The sequence below is a fragment of the Zea mays genome, chromosome 10 (assembly GCF_902167145.1).
Source record: "Zea mays cultivar B73 chromosome 10, Zm-B73-REFERENCE-NAM-5.0, whole genome shotgun sequence".
In the NCBI taxonomy this organism is placed as follows: domain Eukaryota; kingdom Viridiplantae; phylum Streptophyta; class Magnoliopsida; order Poales; family Poaceae; genus Zea; species Zea mays.
Genome location: NC_050105.1, coordinates 65874503 through 65896697, shown reverse-complemented (window position 1 = coordinate 65896697; position 22195 = coordinate 65874503). Strand labels below are relative to the sequence as shown.

General features: G+C 55.9%; 1 protein-coding gene across 1 annotated transcript; it reads left to right on the top strand.

Annotated features, from left to right (window-relative positions):
* The first annotated feature begins 727 nt into the window (after nt 1-727).
* On the top strand, nt 728-18281 carry LOC100284954 (uncharacterized). The gene is made up of 2 exons (NM_001372153.1): nt 728-1266; nt 17284-18281. The coding sequence occupies exons 1-2, from the start codon at nt 745-747 to the stop codon at nt 18172-18174; spliced, it is 1413 nt and encodes a 470-aa protein (NP_001359082.1). The 5' UTR covers nt 728-744; the 3' UTR covers nt 18175-18281.
* The last annotated feature ends 3914 nt before the right edge of the window (nt 18282-22195 follow it).

Sequence of the window (22195 nt, the reverse complement as noted above, 5' to 3'; positions counted from 1 at the left end):
ATCTTAATATCTCATATTTTTTTGTCAGCAACCACCGACGAGGGAAGGTAAAAACAGCGCCACGGGTGGAGTGTGGCGGCTTGTGGCTAGGGAGTCGAAGGCTAGGAGAGAGATGAGAAGTTACGGGTTAATATACGACGACAACACCGAAGAGGAAGAAGCGCTCATGAGTCTGGGAAGTTGGCGGCTAATATACGACGGTAACAGCAAGGAGAAAATGTCGTGGTGGTTACATAGTTGGTTGTATATGTAAGATGTAAGATTTATCTTATCTAGTTATTTGATGATATATAAGAGAGAAGCAGATCTACGTGCTTTGCGCGCGTTCCACGATTGCTTTGAGAGGGAGTGGAAGTTTTATTTGTAAAAATGACGATGAAGGACCAATGTCGAAACATGTGCTTGTGATTAATGTGTGGTTTATAGGAGCAGAGAAGCGAGCCGAAGCCAGAGTCATGTCGATCTGAAGGCACTTGGGCCTGCCAAAGGGCCATTTTTGTACTTGGATGGGAAGAAAATTATCGAAAATTCCCGGATCGGCTCCGTATTGAATTGCATTCAATAATGGATCAGTAGTTGAGTACACCGATGCTTTCATTCCATGGTAGTACTAGTTTGCACCCTCGCTCAACTTCCTTTATTAAGCTCCAGCTCAGCAAGTTTCAAACGTATATACACGCGGCAGTGGCACACACACAGCCAGCTGCACAAACATACGTTCTTGGATCTCAGCTCGCGCGCGCCATGGTTGTGGAGGCCAACTCAGGGAGCACGCTGGCGGCCGTCGGCGTGGCCGGCACCGGCAGCAGCATGGCCGTGCACGGCCACCAGCTTTCGACCGTGGTGCCGAGCTCGGTGACCGGGGAGGAGGTGAACTACGAGCTCGCGGACGCCGACTTGCTCCACAAGCTGCATTACGTACGCGCGGTGCACGTGTTCCGCGCGCCGACCGGCGTCGCAGCGCCTCCGCTCACCATCCGGGAGCTGAAAGAGCCCATGTTCCCGTGGCTGGACATGTACTTCCCCGTCAGCGGCCGGCTCCGGCGGCGTCAAGCGGCCGAGGGCGAAGAGGCCGCCGCGGCGGCGGTGGGGCGGCCCTACGTGCGGTGCAACGACTGCGGCGTGCGCATCGTGGAGGTCACCTGCGGCGCCACCGTGGAGCAGTGGCTGGAGGCGGAGGCGGAGCGCGGCGGGCTGTGCAAGGCGCTGGCCTACGACAAGGTGATCGGGCCGGAGCTCTTCTTCTCGCCGCTGCTCTACGTGCAGGTCTGCGTCTTGCATTCTTGCTAAATACTCTCTATTTTTGTATTTTAAAAATTAACCAGCGGTCAACAAATATTTAAAAACGGATGTAGTATATGAATATGATTTGTGGCCTCTCTCACACATCCGTTCTCACTTTCTTGCAACCCTACATAGGAAATGTACGAAGAACATATTGACATACTACATTACTACTGTCATCGCTTTTATGACTGTGACGCTATTACAACTCCACGCATAGGAAATGTGTTCACACGTTACAAAGGAGTACAAAAATAGAGGGGAAAAAAGGAAAAACACAAGAATATGAGATGGGATCATGGGATGAGTTAGTGAGAAATTATAGGATTCCAAAACACGGGAATAGATATTTTGATCCGTCTGTTAATGGAAAAATTAGTACAAAAACTTGAGATAGCATAGCAAGAGAGCGACTGAGTGAGCAAAATTTCCTTCATGTAGAAAAGATCTATTCATTTTTGAGAAATTATAATTTACTTAATAAAATATTACTTCCGTTCTCGAATATTTGTCACACTCTAATACATTTTTAAACTAAACTGCGACAAATAAAAAAGAACGGAGTGAGTAGTCTATTTGACTTGAAATTTGATATTCCACCACTTCCCAAAACTCATAGGGTGAAGTATTGGAAATAATTTTAGCTCCTATAATTTCCTATGTTTATATGCGAAATGTGTTTTGGACTTCACCCCATGTAAAGTAGTTTTTTCATGGGGTGAAGTGTTGGAAATGATTTTATGTATCAACATAATATATTTTTACTCTGTAACTTATAAAACGTATATATTGCTAATAATCGTATACAAATATATTTTGCATAAAATTATATTAGCTTAATTGATCTTTGCCTAAATTAATCTCCAAGGATTAAAATGGGGCATACTCTGATTTCCTTGCCTTTGAAAAGAAACTTAGCTAGTTAGTGTTTGGTTCCAAATCTAGTTGGGATTGAGGGGCTGCATGCTAGAGAGCGGTTCCATCCGCGAGATTTTGGAGTGCCAGATGGTTCAATGTTTGAGCATAATTTTTCTTTTTTAAGTCATTATGTCCTATATAGAACCAATCCAAACAATAGCAAACTAAGAGCGAGTTTAAACACTATGATATATACGAATCCCTTTTTTTGAATTCATTCTTTATAGATTCTTTTGAGAACCTTTTGATCCGAGCATGGGTCTCAAAAGTTTTCAATGCAATCAAAGACGTCGAAGCACGCGGAGGATGCCGCATTTGAGCGGATCATAATGTCGATACCTATTCAAACAACGGGGGGACGTTGGTGCGTATAGATGCGTTAGCCAGCACTAGTACATCTTCTTCAGTTCTCTCACGGTAGGTGTGCACTGCTGCTGTAGAGGACACCACCACCCCCATTTAAACTTCAGGCACGAGCGCTGGAACTACTAGAACTAGTGAAGTGATGAAGCGAAAGCCATACTGTTGTGTCCCTTGTCCTTTCGAGAGTACTGCTGTGGAGCTTTGGTCGGCTCCGATCCGGTTCCAATTTCAGCTTTATCTTTACCATATCTTATCTTAAAATAAATTAAGAGCTCACGAAACTATTAAGGTCTTGTTCGTTTCTACCGGATTAGTGGATCGGAACGATTCCTAACCGAATTGCTTCTCTAATTTATATAAACTTGGATTAAGTGGAACGATTCCGAGTATAATCCGACACAAACGAACCAGACCTAACTTTTGCTTCACTGGTTCCGACTCTACGCAAAGCAGGAAGAAGCCAGATCCGTTTGAGGCAGTCTAGTGAGCTCATGAGAAAATAGCACTACCGTACGTAAGCCTTTGTACTAGAAAAATGTAATTCTAGATTTAATTAGACGCAAACTACCATTTCAGTATTATATATAATATATATTTTTTTATAAAAATTGGTCCATCTTAAGATATCCTGACCTAGACCAAAGTTGAAATTGCATTCGTTCTACTCACTCCATCAACAAATGTTTGTCGCTATGTGTCGGGGACCATAATTAGGGGTACCCTCAAGACGCCTAATTCTCAGCTGGTAACCCCCATCAGCATAAAGCTGCAGAGGCCTGATGGGTGCGATTAAGTCAGGGATCAGTCCATACGAGTGACTCGATCACGCTTCACCCGAGCCTAGCCTCGGACTCGGGCAGCCGACCTCGAGGGACTTCCGTCTCGCCCGAGGCCCCCCTTTTAACGGCGGACACATCTCCGGCTCGCCCGAGGCCTTGGCTTCGCTAAGAAGCAACCCTGACTAAATCGCCGCACCGACTGACCGAGTTGCAGGGGCATTTAACGCAAAGGTGGCCTGACACCTCTATCCTGACGCGCGCCCCCCGGCAGAGCCGAAGTTACCGCCGTCACTCCGCTGCTCCACTGACCGGTCTGACAGAAGGACAGCGCCGCCTGCGCCACTCCGACTGCAGTGCCACTCGATAGAGTGAGTCTGACAGGCAGTCAGGCCTCGCCAGGGGCGCCAAAGAGAACTCCGCTCCGCCCGACCCCAGGGCTCGGACTCGGGCTAAGACCCGGAAGACGGCGAACTCCGCTCCGCTCGACCCCAGGGCTCGGACTCGGGCTAAGACCCGGAAGACGGCGAACTCCGCTCCGCCCGACCCCAGGGCTCGGACTCGGGCTAAGACCCGGAAGACGGCGAACTCCGCTCCGCCCGACCCCAGGGCTCGGACTCGGGCTAAGACCCGGAAGACGGCGAACTCCGCTCCGCCCGACCCCAGGGCTCGGACTCAGGCTAAGACCCGGAAGACGGCGAACTCCGCTCCGCCCGACCCCAGGGCTCGGACTCGGGCTCGGCCCCGGAAGACGACGAACTCCGCCTCGCCCGACCCTAGGGCTCGGACTCCGCCCTGGCCTCTGCCGAACGACTTCCGCCTCGCCCGACCCAGGGGCTCGGACTCGGCCTCGGCAACGGAAGACAGATTCGACCCCAGCTTCGGAGGAGCCCCCACGTCGCCCGGCCTCGGGCGCGGGCCCGCCACGTCAACAGGGAGCGCCATCACCACTCTACCCCGAGCCGACTCGGGCCGCAGAGAACAAGACTGGTGTCCCATCTGACCAGCTCCGCCAGATAGGCAATGATGGCGCCTCCCAAGCTCCATGACGGCGGCGGCTCTCCGCTCTCTTACGGAAGCAGGTGGACGTCAGCAAGGGCTCGACCGCTCCGACAGCTGTCTTTCCGCCAAGTTCCGTTGCTCCTCCGACAGCCACGACATCACGCCAGCAGGGTGCCAAGATCTCTCCGGCTGCCACATTGGCATGTACTTAGGGCGTTAGCTCTCCCTCCGCTAGACACGTAGCACTCTGCTACACCCCTTATTGTACACCTGGATCCTCTCCTTACGACTATAAAAGGGAGGACCAGGGCCTTCTTAGAGAAGGTTGGCCGCGTGGGACCGAGGACGGGACAGGCGCTCTCTTGGGGCCGCTCGCTTCCCTCACCCGCGTGGACGCTTGTAACCCCCTACTGCAAGCGCACCCGACCTGGGCGCGGGACGAACACGAAGGCCGCGGGACTTCCACCTCTCTCACGCCCGTCTCCGGCCACCTCGCCTCTCCCCCCTTCGCGCTCGCCCACGCGCTCGACCCATCTGGGCTGGGGCACGCAGCACACTCACTCGTCGGCTTAGGGACCCCCCGGTCTCGAAACGCCGACAGTTGGCGCGCCAGGTAGGGGCCTGCTGCGTGCTGACGAACAGCTTCCCGTCAAGCTCCAGATGGGCAGTCTCCAGCAACCTCTCCGGCCCGGGACGGTGCTCCGTCTCGGGAGTCTTGAGTTCATGTCCTTCGACGGCAGCTACGACATGATACTCCTTCCACCGCCGTGCGACAACGACAATGGCGGCCGACAACCCGCCCGCCGGCGGCGGAACCGACGACATCTCCCCCGCATGGTGGAAGAACAACCTTCGAGCTCGCTCCGTCCTCTCCCCCGCCAACGGAGGAGGAGGCGGGGCAACCAAGGCCAAGCGGGAGGCCGCGCTTCGTCGGCCGTCGAGCGAATCGACGCCCCCGACGCCCCGACGGAAGGCACGCCGGGCGTCGACCTCGCGTTCGAGACGAAGGCAAGCGCCGTCCCCCCGCGACACGCCGATCCCGAGCGAGAAGACGACGCCAGCGCGCTCGCGGAGAGCTTGCAGGACGTCGCCCTTGTACCTGAGATGACGGCGCAACCAGTCCCCGATGTGACTACGTCGCTCCGCGTCGACCAAAAGGTACTGACTAACTCCCATCTTACGTCATTTCGACTCGGCCTCAACCCGCCTAGCAACCTTGCTTTGACGGGCGCTCTCATTGAGGCAAGTGCAACCCCACTGGGGTTTCATATGCGGTCGCCTTGGGACCGGTTGACGGACGTCTCGACCTACGGGCCCTCTGGGTCCGAGGAAGATGACGATCCCAGCATCTGTTGGGATTTCTCTGGACTCGGCAACCCCAGTGCCATGCGGGACTTCATGACCGCATGTAACTACTGCCTCTCCGACTGTCCCGACGGAAGCCGCAGCCTTGACAACGAGGGCTGCGGCCCAAGCCGCGAATGTTTCCACATCGAGCTAGGGGATCCCTCCGAAGGCAACCATCTCGGTATGCCGGAGGACGGTGATCTTCCTAGGCCGGCGCCTCGCGCCGACATCCTGCGGGAGCTAGCTGTGGTCCCCGTTCCGGTGGGGGGTTACGACCCACAACTCGAGCAAGTCCGCGAGGCGCAGGCCAGGCTCGACGAGGGAACAGGAGCGCTTGAGCCGATCCGTCGGGACGTCGGACGGGTATGGGCGGGCCAACCCCCGGCCGGAGAAATACGTCACCCGCCCCAAGGTCTCCAGCACCGCGTCGCCAACGATGTCAGGGTCAGGCCGCCACCCGCATCCAGCGGGGTCGGTCAGAACCTGGCAGCCGCAGCGATGCTCCTCCGCACGATGCCGGAACCATCAACTACCGAGGGTCGGCGGATCCAGGGAGAGCTCAAGAATCTCCTGGAAGGCGCTGCGGCCCGACGGGCCGAGAGCACTGCCTCCCGAAGGCAGGGATACCCCTCGGAACCTCATGCCGCGACTTCCCGATTCATGCGGGAAGCCTCGGTCTACACCGGGCGCACGCGCAACACCGCGCCTGCGGCCCCGGGTCACCTCGGCAACGAGCACCATCGACGCGACCGTCGGGCCCACCTCGACGAAAGGGTGCGCCGAGGCTACCACCCCAGGCGTGGGGGGCGCTACGACAGTGGGGAGGATCGGAGTCCCTCGCCCGAACCACCCGGTCCGCAGGCCTTCAGTCGGGCCATCCGACGGGCGCCGTTCCCGACCCGGTTCTGACCCCCGACTACTATCACGAAGTACTCGGGGGAAACGAGACCGGAACTGTGGCTCGCGGACTACCGCCTGGCCTGCCAACTGGGTGGAACGGACGACGACAACCTCATCATCCGAAACCTCCCCCTGTTCCTCTCCGACACTGCTCGCGCCTGGTTGGAGCATCTGCCTCCGGGGCAGATCTCCAGCTGGGACGACTTGGTCCGAGCCTTCGCCGGCAATTTCCAGGGCACATACGTGCGCCCCGGGAATTCCTGGGACCTTCGAAGCTGCCGGCAGCAGCCGGGAGAGTTGCTCCGGGACTACATCCGGCGATTCTCGAAGCAGCGCACCGAGCTGCCCAACATCACCGACTCGGATGTCATCGGCGCGTTCCTCGCCGGCACCACCTGCCGCGACCTGGTGAGTAAGTTGGGTCGCAAGACCCCCACCAGGGCGAGCGAGCTGATGGACATCGCCACCAAGTTCGCCTCTGGCCAGGAGGCGGTCGAGGCTATCTTCCGAAAGGACAAGCAGCCCCAGGGCCGCCCATCGGAAGAGGCTCCCGAGGCATCTACTCCGCGCGGCGCCAAGAAGAAGGGCAAGAAGAAGTCGCAATCGAAACGCGACGCCGCCGACGCGGACCTTGTCGTCGCCGCCGAGTACAAGAACTCTCGGAAGCCCCCCGGAGGTGCAAACCTCTTCGACAAGATGCTCAAGGAGCCGTGCCCCTATCATCAGGGGCCCGTCAAGCACACTCTCGAGGAGTGCGCCATGCTTCGGCGCCACTTCCACAGGGTCGGGCCACCCGCGGAGGGTGGCAGGGCCCACGACGACGACAAGAAGGAAGATCACCAAGCAGGAGAATACCCCGAGGTCCGCGACTGCTTCATGATCTACGGTGGGCATGCGGCGAATGCCTCGGCTCGGCATCGCAAGCAAGAGCGCCGGGAGGTCTACTCGGTGAAGGTGGCGGCGCCAGTCTACCTAGACTGGTCCGACAAGCCCATCACCTTCGACCAGGCTAACCACCCCGACCACGTGCCGAGCCCGGGGAAATACCCGCTCGTCGTCGACCCCGTCATCGGCGACGTCAGGCTCACCAAGGTCCTGATGGATGGGGGCAGCTGCCTCAACATCATCTACGCCGAGACCCTCAAGCTCCTGCGCGTCGATCTGTCCTCCGACCGAGCAGGCGCTGCGCCCTTCCACGGGATCATCCCTGGGAAGCGCGTCCAGCCCCTTGGACAACTCGACCTCCCCGTCTGCTTCAGAACACCCTCCAACTTCCGAAGGGAGACCTTGACGTTCGAGGTGGTCGGGTTCCGAGGAACCTACCACGAGGTACTGGGAAGGCCATGCTACGCGAAGTTCATGGCCGTCCCCAACTACACCTACCTGAAGCTAAAGATGCCGGGCCCCAACGGGGTCATCACCGTCGGCCCCACGTACAAACACGCATTCGAATGCGACGTGGAGTGCGTGGAGTACGCCGAGGCCCTCGCCGAGTCCGAGGCCCTCATCGCCGACCTGGAGAACCTCTCCAAAGAGGTGCCAGATGTGAAGCGTCATGCCGGCAACTTCGAGCCAGCGGAGACGGTTAAGGCCGTCCCACTCGACCCCAGTGGCGACACCTCCGAGCAGATCCGGATCGGTTCCGGGCTCGACCCCAAATAGGAAGCAGTGCTCGTCGACTTTCTCCGCGCAAACGCTGACGTCTTGCGTAGAGTCCCTCGGACATGCCCGGCATACCGAGGGATGTCGCCAAGCACTAGCTGGATGTTTGGGCCTGAGTCCGACCCGTCAGGCAGCCTCTGCGCCTCGGTCATCAAGGGAGAGTCGGCCTCGCCTCAGCAGAGCCCGACCCTCCCTCGGGGGCTAAAAAGGGGGAACCCCTCTGCGTCAAGATTGGGCGTACTTCTCCGTGTCAAAAATTTTCAATCAAAAAAGGGGCCTCTCGCGTTCTCCCGGCTATGCCAGAAGCAGGGTCTCGGGGAGCGAACGTGGGTACATGTAAATGGCGAGGCCGACTGAGCCGAGGAACTCCTGCGCCCCCGGGTTAAGGATACCTCACTCATCACCTGCCACGAAGAATGACCCAACTCGGGAAGCCACCCTATTATTGACGAGCTAGGACGGACACGCAAATGGGAAGAAAGGAGAGTACGACTTCATGCAAGAAAGACAAAGTGTTTAGGCCTCAGCGACCGCGGTGAGATGCACATCCAACAAGAAATTGTTCCAACAAGAATTAGGCGCCGCCTTGGGAAGGAGCCGCGCCCTCAGCACCGTCCCCGCCGTCGGTAAGGTCCATCTCGGCCTCCGGTGACGGCACAGGGGGAAGGATCTCCGCCTCAAAGGTGGTCGCCAGCGCCGCGCTCGGACCCGCGGCGACCGCGTCGAGCCGCTGGACTTCTGCCAGGGCAGCTTCGTCTTCGTCAGGAAGACAGTACCCCTCACTAACCCGCTCCAGGTCCACAACGTAGTGGGAAGCGAGCACGGCGAAGGCCCGCCTGACGCCGTGGTGTAGCGCCTCGCGGACTCTGCCGCGCGCGTGATCACCCAAGGCTTGAAGGCGGCTTTGAGGGGAGCTTCCTGATGGGACGTCGCCGGAGCCGAGGTTACGATAAACGTCCGAGACGGCCTCGGACATGGCCGCGAGGTCAGCCTCCCTCTGCTCGGCAGCTCCGGCAAGCGCCTCGGCGAGCGCCTTGGCGGACTCGTCAAGGGCGGACTCAAGCTCTGCGAACAACCAGAAGAAAGACCTCAAGCACAAGCAGAGGAAACCGACAAAAACAAGAATCAGGGACGGCCATGGCGTACCTCCGGCTCGGGCACGATGCTCCGAGGCCGCGACCTGGGCTGCGGCTAGGTCGGCCGCGAGGGTCTCAGCCCGGCCTTCGGCCTCGGCAGCTCGGTCCCGAGATTGGTCCCGCTCCTCGACAACCTAGGTGAACTCCGACCGCTGCCGTTGCGCCTCCGCGCGCGCTGCTGCCGCCTCGGCCCTCAGGTCAGCGCAAAGCAACTGGAGGTCCACAACCTTGGCGTCCTGCTGAGAAAGGCGCGCAGTAGCCCCGGCAAGCGAGGTCCTCAGGGATCGCAGCGAGCCCCAGACATCGGCCTCGCGGCGGATGAATGATGACTTGGCGGCGCTCCGATCCGTCAGGTCCTGGAGGAAGGAGACAGGGCGTCACGACGAACGCCTCGCTCGCAGAAAGGAAAAGGTATGCCTGAAACCGTTACCTGGAGGATTTTGGGGACATCCCTGCAGAGAACCTCCAGCGACGACCGGAGCGACCCCACCGTTGCTTCAGCACACTCGCGAAGCTCATCCCAGGACTGGTCCTCCCGTTCATCGTCGAGGACGAAGACAGGGTCCGAGGCCTCGCGGGTCCGGAATCGGAGCGACGGGCGCCGGGCCTCGGGGCTCCGCTGCACAGCGATAAGGCTGCCACTCGGCTGGACGGATCGCGCGCCCACACCCACCTCTTCTGAGGCACTGGGCGCCGACGCGTCGGCCATCCTGACGCTGGCAGCAACCGGTCGCTCCCCGACTGGGACGGCGGCGATTTCGGCAGCAACCGGCGCCGGCGTGGCCGGCACGACGGGCAGGCTCGGGGCCACGTCAGCGTCGGCCGCCTCCCCTATCACAATGGCCACCTCGGCAGAAGAGCCAGTCTTGGGAGCCCGCTCCCCAGAGACGGGCGACACCCGAGCCCCCTGCGGCGGAACACCCTGCGAAAGGGTCGGCTGAACGACAAGACCCGAGGCGGCGCTGACCGCGCAGTCCGGTGCCGTCTTGAGGACCTTCCGGGGTGCCAGGTCGGTCTGGCCATGGCTTCGCTTGCTGGATAAAAAAAAGAAGAGAGAGAAAGAAAGGGAAGATCACAGCCGAGACACACGAATGGGAAGCCAAGACGCAGACGTTCCGAGATACTCACCCACTTCGGGCCATGATCCACCGCGCCTGGGGGGAGCCTTCTTGGATCCCGGCTCCCGAAACAGCCGCCGAGGTCCGCTTCACCGGCACCTTCGGCGCCACCCTCGTTTTGGACGCCCGGGGAGCAGATTGCCCGGGCACAGCCGCGATGACTTGAGGGTCACCCCCATGCGCCACCGGCACGAGCGGCGGCCCCTGGGGAGCAGACGCCCTGATCTGGCCCTCCGGAGCCACCTCAGCTCCTCCGGCTGAGGGGTCAGGTGACTTCTCGGGTCGCCCCTGCGCCTCGGGCCGGGACCCCGACACCCCAACTCCGGGGGCTGACGGCGTCTGCCCGCTCGGGGGCTGGCCCGACGACTCCTGGCCACACCCCAAGCCGGGGCTGAGGCCGAGACGGGCGGCCATGTCATCCTCCTCTTCATCATCGTCGTCATCGTCGTCGTCGGGCGTCTCTGGCGATGGCTCCCTCGGGAGCCCTTCCCTCTCCTGCTGGCGGCGGCGCTTCTCCAAGGCGTCCCGAGCCCGCCTCCGCTCGCGGGCCCGGGCCTTCTCCGCGTCCTTCTTCTTCTTTTTCTCCTCTACGGCGACCCGCCGCGCTGCTCGATCCACCGCGTCCTCCGGGACCCGTGGCAGGGAGGGCTTGTGCCATCCCACCTCCTAAAAGAAGGGGAGAAAGAAACCCGATCGTAAGAGCCCGGAGCAACCCGATGTGTGAAGGAGGGGGTGAGTACTCACCAGAGTTACGCACCCCTGGTCGGGGCGCATCCGAAGCTGGGAGTAGGCATGAGGGTCCGGCTTCCCCATCGCAGCCGACACTCGCCATTGGAGGGTGTCGAAGGGAAGAGGATCAGGGGACATTTGCGAGCCCCCCCAGTCAGCCTTCGGAGTCATCTCCCAGAGCGGCAGCCGCCGCTCCGCCAAAGGAAGCACCCTCCGACGATGGATGGCGGCGACCACTCCCGCAGCGGTGAGTCCCCCTCCCGCAACTCCTTCAGGGCCTGGAGAAGAGGTTCGAGATTCTTCTGTCTCTCGTGCGGGGTCCCGTGGCGCCAGGCGTCGGTGGCGGCGGTGACTACCCGCTGGGAGAATGGTGGGAGCAACTCACCGTCATTCCGGAGGTAGAACCACCGGCGCTGCCACCCCTTGTTCGAGGACGCAAGGATGGCAGGAATGTACTGTGACGCCCGCGACTGCCTCAGCAAGAGAGTGCAGCCGCCGGCCCGCACCGCTGCACGAACCCTTCTCTCCCCCGTCGGCAAGGTGAATGGCTCGGCGAGGAAGAGATGGGTCCACAAATCCCAATGGGGAGCGATCCCCAAATACCCTTCGCACACCGCCACGAAGATAGCGACCTGCGAGATAGAATTGGGGGAGAGGTTGTGCAACTCCACCCCATAGTGGAACAGGATTGCCCGCATGAAGCGGCCAGTCGGCACGCCGAATCCCCGCTCGTGGAAGGAGATGAAGCTCACCACGTACCCCGACGGTGGGGATGGAGCGACTCCGCCCGTGGGAGGAATCCACTCAGGTCGCTGCCCGTCGGTGAGGGGGCGAAGCAAACCTTCGCCAACCAGCCCCTTCAGATCGCTCGCCGTCACCGTGGAAAATGGCCACGGATCGCGCGGGGAGATGATGGTCACTCGGTCAGCCATCAGCAAGGCGGAAGGGATGGCGGCGCAAGGGGCAGGAAGGGCGTTTTCCTCTCCTCTGGTCAAAGCCTCTCGGGTTGCGAAAACCTAAATAAAGAGGCAGGAAGCGGAGCGAAGAACCGTCGCCGGGTTCTCTCCCGAGTATATAAAGACCAGGGCGAAACCGTTTCCAGCGCTCCGCCCGGACCGGACGCGGGATTCAAAAGGCGTGATGCAAAATAGTCGTCCCTCGAACGGCTCACGCATGCGCAACGGCCGCCCCGCCAACCACTCGCCCCGTCGCATTAACTCCGCGGCGGGACAGGCGGCGCTTCTGGCAGGAGAAGCGGACGATGCTTCGCCTTCACCGTAATAACCGCGCCAAAAAAGGTACGCCACGTCGTTCGATTTCGTATCCTTTTCCCTTTTTCCTCTTTCTCTATCTCTTGCAACAGGGACCGGGAAAGGGGGATACCCCGAAAAGGATCCTTCCCTGTGAAGGAACCGGGCTCCGAGCCCCCCCCCCCTACTGATCAGAGGTTCGAAGGCTGGCCCTCCGAAGGGTTCAACAGTCGCCTCAGATCGCGTGGGCCCGACACCCACTACTGGTCAGGGGTTCGAAGGCCGGCCCCCCGAAGGGCTCCATGGCCGCCTCAGGCTACTCGGGCTCCGCGCCCATTACTGATCAGAGGTTCGAAGGCTGGCCCCCGAAGGGTTCACAGTCGCCTCAGACGCCGAGCGAGGGATGACCAGGGGTACGTTCGATACATAACCGAGGCTCGGGCTGCGCTCCCGAGGTACCCTAGGACATTTCCGAGACCAGCGGGAGCGATCTTGTAACGGAATCCCATCGGAGGGAGGCATCGAGCCCTCGGACCCCGTCGCCAGGGGACCGGGTCCGGCAGATCACCCGCAGGTACTTTTGGGCATGCCTCTGGGCCCCTAGCCGACCCCCAACGAACGGGGCACGGACGTCCACTCGGATTACCCGCTTGCAGCTCACCGGAGACACCATGTTCGGTGCCCATCGAGGGTAACATGGCGCACTCCCCCCTCCTCCTTGCGGAAAGGCGACGTAGGGGCGTATGTAAAAAGTCGAGTCTGTCCCTGATCGTCCTCTCGCCCTGTGCGGAGGCTCGGGGGCTGCTCTCGCAAACCCGGCTCCGGCCGAACCGTTGACAGCGTCAACATACCAGCCCGAGAACTTGGGCCCCGACCGTGCACCCGGGCTACGGCCAGTTCGCATGAGGGAACGACCAGACCAGCCGAAGCGTTACGCAAGGCATTAAGACCTCGAAGGAGTGAAACCACTCCTCCGAGGCCTCGGGGGCTACACCCGGCGGGTGCGCTCGCGCGCACCCACCGGAATAAAATGCAACCGAGGAAGGCTGGTCCCCTTGCAAAAAAGTGCGACGAAAGCCTCCAAGCGAGTGCTAACACTCCCTTCGAGGCTCGGGGGCTACTGTCGGGGACCATAATTAGGGGTACCCTCAAGACGCCTAATTCTCAGCTGGTAACCCCCATCAGCATAAAGCTGCAGAGGCCTGATGGGTGCGATTAAGTCAGGGATCAGTCCATACGAGTGACTCGATCACGCTTCACCCGAGCCTAGCCTCGGACTCGGGCAGCCGACCTCGAGGGACTTCCGTCTCGCCCGAGGCCCCCCTTATAACGGCGGACACATCTCCGGCTCGCCCGAGGCCTTGGCTTCGCTAAGCAACCCTGACTAAATCGCCGCACCGACTGACCGAGTTGCAGGGGCATTTAACGCAAAGGTGGCCTGACACCTCTATCCTGACGCGCGCCCCCCGGCAGAGCCGAAGTGACCGCCGTCACTCCGCTGCTCCACTGACCGGTCTGACAGAAGGACAGCGCCGCCTGCGCCACTCCGACTGCAGTGCCACTCGATAGAGTGAGTCTGACAGGCAGTCAGGCCTCGCCAGGGGCGCCAAAGAGAACTCCGCTCCGCCCGACCCCAGGGCTCGGACTCGGGCTAAGACCCGGAAGACGGCGAACTCCGCTCCGCCCGACCCCAGGGCTCGGACTCGGGCTAAGACCCGGAAGACGGCGAACTCCGCTCCGCCCGACCCCAGGGCTCGGACTCGGGCTAAGACCCGGAAGACGGCGAACTCCGCTCCGCCCGACCCCAGGGCTCGGACTCGGGCTAAGACCCGGAAGACGGCGAACTCCGCTCCGCCCGACCCCAGGGCTCGGACTCAGGCTAAGACCCGGAAGACGGCGAACTCCGCTCCGCCCGACCCCAGGGCTCGGACTCGGGCTCGGCCCTGGAAGACGACGAACTCCGCCTCGCCCGACCCCATGGCTCGGACTCCGCCCTGGCCTCTGCCGAACGACTTCCGCCTCGCCCGACCCAGGGGCTCGGACTCGGCCTCGGCAACGGAAGACAGATTCGACCCCAGCTTCGGAGGAGCCACCACGTCGCCCGGCCTCGGGCGCGGGCCCGCCACGTCAACAGGGAGCGCCATCACCACTCTACCCCGAGCCGACTCGGGCCGCAGAGAACAAGACCGGTGTCCCATCTGACCAGCTCCGCCAGATAGGCAATGATGGCGCCTCCCAAACTCCATGACGGAGGCGGCTCTCCGCTCTCTTACGGAAGCAGGTGGACGTCAGCAAGGGCTCGACCGCTCCGACAGCTGTCTTTCCGCCAAGTTCCGTTGCTCCTCCGACAGCCACGACATCACGCCAGCAGGGTGCCAAGATCTCTCCGGCTGCCACATTGGCATGTACTTAGGGCGCTAGCTCTCCCTCCGCTAGACACGTAGCACTCTGCTACACCCCTTATTGTACACCTGGATCCTCTCTTTACGACTATAAAAGGGAGGACCAGGGCCTTCTTAGAGAAGGTTGGCCGCGCGGGACCGAGGACGGGACAGGCGCTCTCTTGGGGCCGCTCGTTTCCCTCACCCGCGTGGACGCTTGTAACCCCCCTACTGCAAGCGCACCCGACCTGGGCGCGGGACGAACACGAAGGTCGCGGGACTTCCACCTCTCTCACGCCTGTCTCCGGCCACCTCGCCTCTCCCCCCTTCGCGCTCGCCCACGCGCTCGACCCATCTGGGCTGGGGCACGTAGCATACTCACTCGTCGGCTTAGGGACCCCCGGTCTCGAAACGCCGACACTATGGTATTCGTACCAGTCAAACTTTCTTAAATTTGACTAGATTTATAGAATATATTAGCAATATTTGTATCTTCGAATAATTTAACTACGAAAGTAGTAGATTCAAAGATCTATCTACTGATATTAATTATGTACTATAAATATTAATTTTTTATATAGATGTGATCAAAGTTAAAAATGTTTGACTCCCCTAAAAGTGAGAACGAGCAATATTTATGGAGCGGAAGATCTTGTGTCAGTATGGTTCAATATGACTTGTGTCGCAAACTTCAATGCAGCATAGAGCGGAAGATCTATACCATTCCCGACATTGAGTAATAACCAAATCTAATGAAGGGCCCTTACAATTTGAATGTCAGAAGTAAGTACTGCTTTGTTTGACACTTATCTGATAACTACCAGCTAACAAATAGTTCTATGTGACCCAAATTACAAATACCAACTAATAGGTGCGCTATTTATCCTCTCTAATTAATAGAAATAGATGTTTTGGTGAGAAACGGCATCCATCCATTTTTTATTAGATCTCTAAATACTGCGATACTCTATTTCTGATTTGTTACTAGCCAAAGAAAGATAGAGGAGTACTGGAGTTGGTTGTCCAAAGTGTGCATATAATATAGAGAAGTTAGAGGGTGGAAAGATATAAATAGTGGTTTCCATCTAAATGGCTCTCTAAACTAGGGTTTACATACTAAGTTTAAGAAAGATTGTAGGATGATTTAGAAAGTAAATTCAAGAGAGACCATTGGAGATGCACCACGCTAGCTTAACTACTAATGAGTGTGCTAATAGTTGACAAATTTCACTTTTATTACCTAGATTCATTTTTTCATGCAACTATTATCTGGGGTACAAGCACCACATATTTAAAGCTCATATGACCTAAGAAATATCACTATGCTTCAGAAAGATGGTTGTTTTATATTCTTGCCTAAAATGAAACATTTCTATCTTTGACAATTTGTTTCTAGAAGTTTATATAATTTAACTAAGATTCGTATTCTTAGAATCACTAAATAGAAATAGAGATGTTTAATTTAGGATAACTTGTTTAATTAACTAGTTGATATTGCTATTTATATTTATTTTTGTTGTCTTCCCTTATATTAATCTCTAGTTGTATTTAAAATTTGGACTTTCTATTATTTTCTACATCGTCTTTGAACTTGTTAGTATTGTCGACTAAACATCTAGAGATGCAACTTGCTCATTAGGGATGAAAGTGGGTATCCGAATTGTTAGGATAAATTTTATATTTTAAAATAGATTTTGATCCTGTGAAGGTTCAGAACTAAGGCTAATTAATCTTCTTTCTCCATACTTTTCAGCGTTTAAACATTTTTAGCTCTCCTTTGTACTGTAACATAATTTATTTAGTTTATATACATACTTTTGATGTGTATTTATTTCATGGCCTATATTCAAATCTTGGCTCTGGCGTCCCAAGCCACACTGGTATCTACGTGGCCTAGCTCGGCGCCACATATCACGGTGCCAAGTTAGGCAATAACTGCATGTGAAGACAACACATGTATTTATTGCCTAGCTCGGCGCCGTTATATGTGGTGTCAAGCTCGGCGTTGTGATCTGTAGCGCTGAGTTGGTCAACGTATGCGCCATGAATTATGACGCCAAGCCGTGTTATCTTCACGCTATGATGTATGACACCGAGTAAATAGTCTAAAAACAACATTAAGTGTCATATTGTCATATAGAGGTTTAAATGTGATTTTTTTTTTGGAAAAATTACTAAATTGCACAAAAAACCGGCTAAACTTCATACTCTATATTCCTGACAGATACTCTGTCCTAACGTTCCTAACGTTACCGCAGATAAGACACTGACGTGCGTGGCCGGTTTGGGTCTGGCCCCGCGTGTGCTCCCTCTATATTTGTCTCTCTTCAATTGATAGGAACACAAGACGACGTGTTCTGCTAAAGTTTTTTTTAGCTTCAGCAGGCACTAAACTAAAAGCAGCAAATGCTTAACAGGTCACCAGCTTCAAGTGTGGGGGGATGGCCCTCGGCTTCACGTGGGCGCACCTCATCGGCGACATCCCCTCCGCCGTTGCCAGCTTCAGAAAGTGGGCGCAGGTCCTCGGCGGCAACAAGGCCCCGGCGCCAACCCTGCGAGACCCACTCGCCGTGCCGCCGTCGGCCCCACCTACCAGCGTGACGGTCCCGCCGTCGGTCAAGGCCACCGCGGCCCCCGTCGGCGATCACTGGGTGGTCCCGACCACCCATGACATGGTGTCCTTCTCCTTCCACGTCACCGAGCAGCAGCTGCAGGGACTCCAGCTCAGCGCGACCAAGGGTCATCATCGGCGCGAGGTTGTGGGCCCGTTTGAACTGGTCTCCGCGCTGATGTGGCGGGCGCTGGCCGCGATCCGAGGCCCCGAGGAGGAGGAGGCGACGCGCATGGTGACCGTCGTGAAGACTGGACCGGCGCCGACGTCGGGGGGCGGCCCCCGACCGGCGCTGACCAACGAGCACCGCATCGGCCACGTCGTCTTCGCGACCGGCGGCTCCTCGCCAGCGACGGCCGACGTGGCCAAGCTGGCAGCGCTGCTGGCCGGCGCACACCTGGAGGAGGCCAGCGCGGTCGCGGCCGCCGCGTTCGCGGGAGCGGACGACGCCGACGTGGTCGTGTACGGCGCCAACCTGACGTTCGTGGAAGCCGAGGGCCTGGAGGTGTACGAGCTGGAGCTCGCGGGGCGGCGCCCGGCGCACGTGGAGTACGCCGTGGATGGCGTCGGCGACGGCGGCGCGGCCGTCGTGCACCGCGACGCCGGCGGGCGGGGCCGGACCGTCGCGGCCGTCCTGCGCCGGGGCGAGGCGGGCCGCCTCCGTGCCGCGATCCGTGACGCGCTGCGGGTTGCTTGATGATCTTGCGGGCAGTAGTCTTGTGGTTTTCAGTACTTGTCAGGTTGAATAAATTAGAGGATGTTGTAGGATGTACTCTTGTGGCGCATATGCTCGCCTGTATGTGGACCGATCCTGCCCTTCCATGCCAGTGCGTGTGTTTAATTTTGAACTTCCTAGTTGTTGAAGCTTCGACTTCTATCTATATAATGCACAATAGTCTTGTATTATAAGTAATAGTACTTAGTATAGATGTCCAAATGGGTATACCGTGTCGGTCCGGTCCGAGCACGGCTAGGCCAAGCACGGATTAGCTAGCGGGCCGTGCCGTGCCGGCCCATGGGCCCCAAGCGAAGCCCAAACACGGCCCGCTAGGTTAATAATCGTGTCGGGTCGTCCCACGGCCCGACGGGCCCATAACAATATATAACGTTTAAATGATAAAAATATTTTAAAAGTATGCATTTTTAGGGTTTAAACCATATTTATTAGCTCTAAATATTTATTTACACCAACATAACCAACAAAAACACATGTTTCTTGTGTTTTATACTCTATATTCAAGTATAGTATATGTATTTATATGAAAAATAGAAAAAAAATAAAATCTGGCCGTGTCAGGCCTAGCCCGTCGTGCCACGCCTTGGGGGCTGGCACGGGCCCGGTTCACTACGTGTCGTGCCGGGTTTGTGCCGGGCCAAACCCGTGCCGGGTTTCGGGCCGCCCGGCAAGCCCGGTCCGTTTGGACATCTATAGTCCTGAGTCTACATATAGTTTTACTTGTTCTTTGTCCCAGTTAACATGCCGCACAATTAGGCCGATTCTAACCCAACTGGGCTATATCGCTCGACATCACTACTATATTTAAGTGAGTTTTCTTCGTGGGTCGTTGACTCCGTCGTCCAATGACCTCCACCCGCACTCGCTACACGAGTCGTGCGCTGCATCCATTGCCCTGTGTTCCCCTTGCCTAGAGCCCGCCCCGCTGCCCTGTGGGCCCCACCTAGTGCTCGCGCCCGCCTACGTAGCGCGTCGCTGCCCTGTGGGCCCCCGCCCAGTGCTCGCGCCCGCGCCCTCCTGCGTAGCGCGTTTGCCCTGTGGGCCCTCGCCTAGTGCTCGCGCCCACGCCCGCTTGTGTAGCGCGTCACTACCCTGTGCCCTCTAGCCCCACCCCACTACCCTATGGGCCCTTGCCCAGTGCTCACGCTCGCGCCCGCTTGCGTACGCGTCGCTGCCCTGTGGGCCCTCGCCCCGCAGCGCGCAATGCACTTTTTGCGCTAGGGTGTACAAAAAATAGTGTAGAGATGGGAACTTGAACCCATGCCACCTCCACTCCAAACATGAAACGCTTACTATCAAACCACACATTTCTTGGTGTTTAGAAAGGAATGATAATTTAAATATGCATATACTAATATTTAGAAAATCTCAAAAATATAATCATGTTTGAATAAATATCTCATTTAAGTAATTCCTATCTATATGATACATAGAAACCGTAGCAAAGCACGGACAATTGACTAGTGTTAGCTTAAAACTAGATCGAGATGAAAGTTGGGCCGTGTCGGGCCCAAACCTATCATACTTCGGCCTAACTTTTTTCGGGCTAGCACGACACGGAATAATTTTGAGTTGTCATGTTGTGCCCAGATACCAAAAGCTAGACCCGGCCTAGTCCTAAAGCACAACGGGTCGATGCTCGTGTCGTGTCGTGTCGATCCAAGCATGATACAAAGTAATTTTTTATATATATCTAAAAAACACATCTTCAAATTATTTCTAACTTTGCTATAAATTAAAAAACTTACGAAAAAGAGAGCTTTTAAAAATAGATTGCTACGACTAGCAACATGACTTAAAATTACTACATATATATGTTTTTAAATAAAAACATATACTCTATTGAAATAAATATAAGTATCAATGTTTACTATAACTTTTGTGAAGAGATCATAGATCAACCTTATTGGATCAGGAAAGAATCATTTAAACATCAGTTTTTCACTTCGTGCCGTGTCGGCCCAAGCACGACCCATCTAGTCATGTCGTGTCGTACCATCGGTCGTGTCTAAGTTTGAGGCAGACATGACTATTCGGGTCGTGCGGGTGCAACCTATTTTTTGTGTCAGGATGTGCTTCATGCTCCTATTTTTGGGCCATGACTAGGCGACCCAAAATGTTCCGGCTTAAACTTTTAGGTTTACTTACAACCACACTACCAACTGCACTATCGAATCCCTGTTAACCTTATCTATCATAGCATACCAATGCACAATCTTTATCGTTAGTCTACAGCCAATTCAACCTCACATCACATACTTTTACACATTCATATTTTGCTTAAGAAAAAAAAATCATAATTGAAACAAAATACATAAAATGCCAAAATAGCTCGAAAAAAATAAAACCAAATAAATTAAACAAAGTAAATCATATGCGAAAAATAAAACTACATGGTTCATAAACGATAAAACTACTACGACCAGGGGGTGAATGGAAGCCAATACAAATTCTCGCACTACGAGAATGACACTTCTGACTTGAATCCCAAAATTACCCCGAAACCTCAAGGGACTCACAAACAACCAAATCACTATGTATTTCAAACTAGTGTCATTTGAACACACCAAAAACCTTGAAACAGATTAACCCAACTATTTGCCAAAAATCAGAGTAAAAAACGCAAAACAGAGGGTGTTGTAGTGCTGGACCTTAGGCCGGCAGTGCCATGCACACGGGCGATGGTGCCGGACCAAAAAAGTGTCATAATTGCCTCAAAATTTACAGAAAGTTTGCGCGGGAAAAAAATATGTCTACTAGTGAAGTATAAACCCGAGAAACTCAAAGACCAAAGCGTAGATCAGAAATCCCATCTCAGTTGGGGTTTTGTTGGGATTTTATTTCGAGTTCAAACTGAGTTCTTCTCAAACCACGACCAAAATGTGCAACAATAGAGTGTATACAATGGTTTGAGAAGTGCAACTCACCACCAATCAATCCCCAAACCAAATCCTTACACAAGAACTCGATGGTTCTTCACAAGATCGAAAAACCGGAAGAGGGAAGAACATACGGGCAAAGTGACACAGAATTTCAGTAAAGGATGCAAACTGATATTGCGGTCAACCAAAATCCATGGACGGTACCAGCCACCCTTCATCGGATTAATCGTAGTAGATTACAAGACACAGTCGATAGAACAAAATCGTTGTGGATCTCCTGGCTAAACTAGTGACTACCTAGAGAAGAAAACTAGGAGTTCTAAAAGAGAGTGCTCAAACAAATGGCAGTTCGAGAGTTGCTGAACTAACCAGCCCTATGCCTCTATATATATAGGGCTATTTCCATTCCTAAACTACCCCTATTTACATAGAGTCTATCTACTCCGCCAGTGGCAAAATAGACCAACTCCTAGAGTTTTGATCTGACAGCCACGCGCTCCACATGAAGTTGCTTTGCCTTAGTGCACCCTCCATTGTGACACCACGTGCTGCCACCGATTCCCTCTAGAACCGCCACTGCCGAGTTTGAGCCAAACTCAGCAAAACCCGTCGTCTGTAGCGTAGGGTGGTTTTTTGAGGCTCAACCACCAAACCATCGTGAGTATCACACCGCGTGCATGTCACCCACATCCTGACATATGTCCTGCTAGTCCTCGAGCACGCTAGCAACACGGTCGGCTCCACCGGATCCTCTCGCCAGTGCATGTCCCAGGTGTCAGCCACCATGGCTAGTCACTCGGTGACTCTGGTCCCTAAGTCAAGTCCCAACCCTCGTCCTTCACCGCTCACGGTCCATCGGCATGAACCCGCATGACTTTCACCTTCGCCGTCAACCACTGTACCTATGCTCCACACCTGCACATCACAACCTAACCAACATGGTTGCACACACATAACTAACACCTTGGCTAGTCCACGACTCGACCTGAGACACTACCGGTTGACAATCACTCATCATCAACCCAAACCACAAGGGAAAAGTCAACCTTGTGTTCGCAAGAAAGGTTCATAACAAACTATTACCCATAAACCAACCACAA

Excerpts from the sequence above, each read along its gene's own strand:
- LOC100284954 (NM_001372153.1), top strand. The coding sequence starts at position 745 with ATGGTTGTGGAGGCCAACTCAGGGAGCACGCTGGCGGCCGTCGGCGTG. Across the intron at positions 1,267-17,283 it reads CGCCGCTGCTCTACGTGCAG|GTCACCAGCTTCAAGTGTGG; the intron begins GTCTGCGTCTTG and ends AATGCTTAACAG.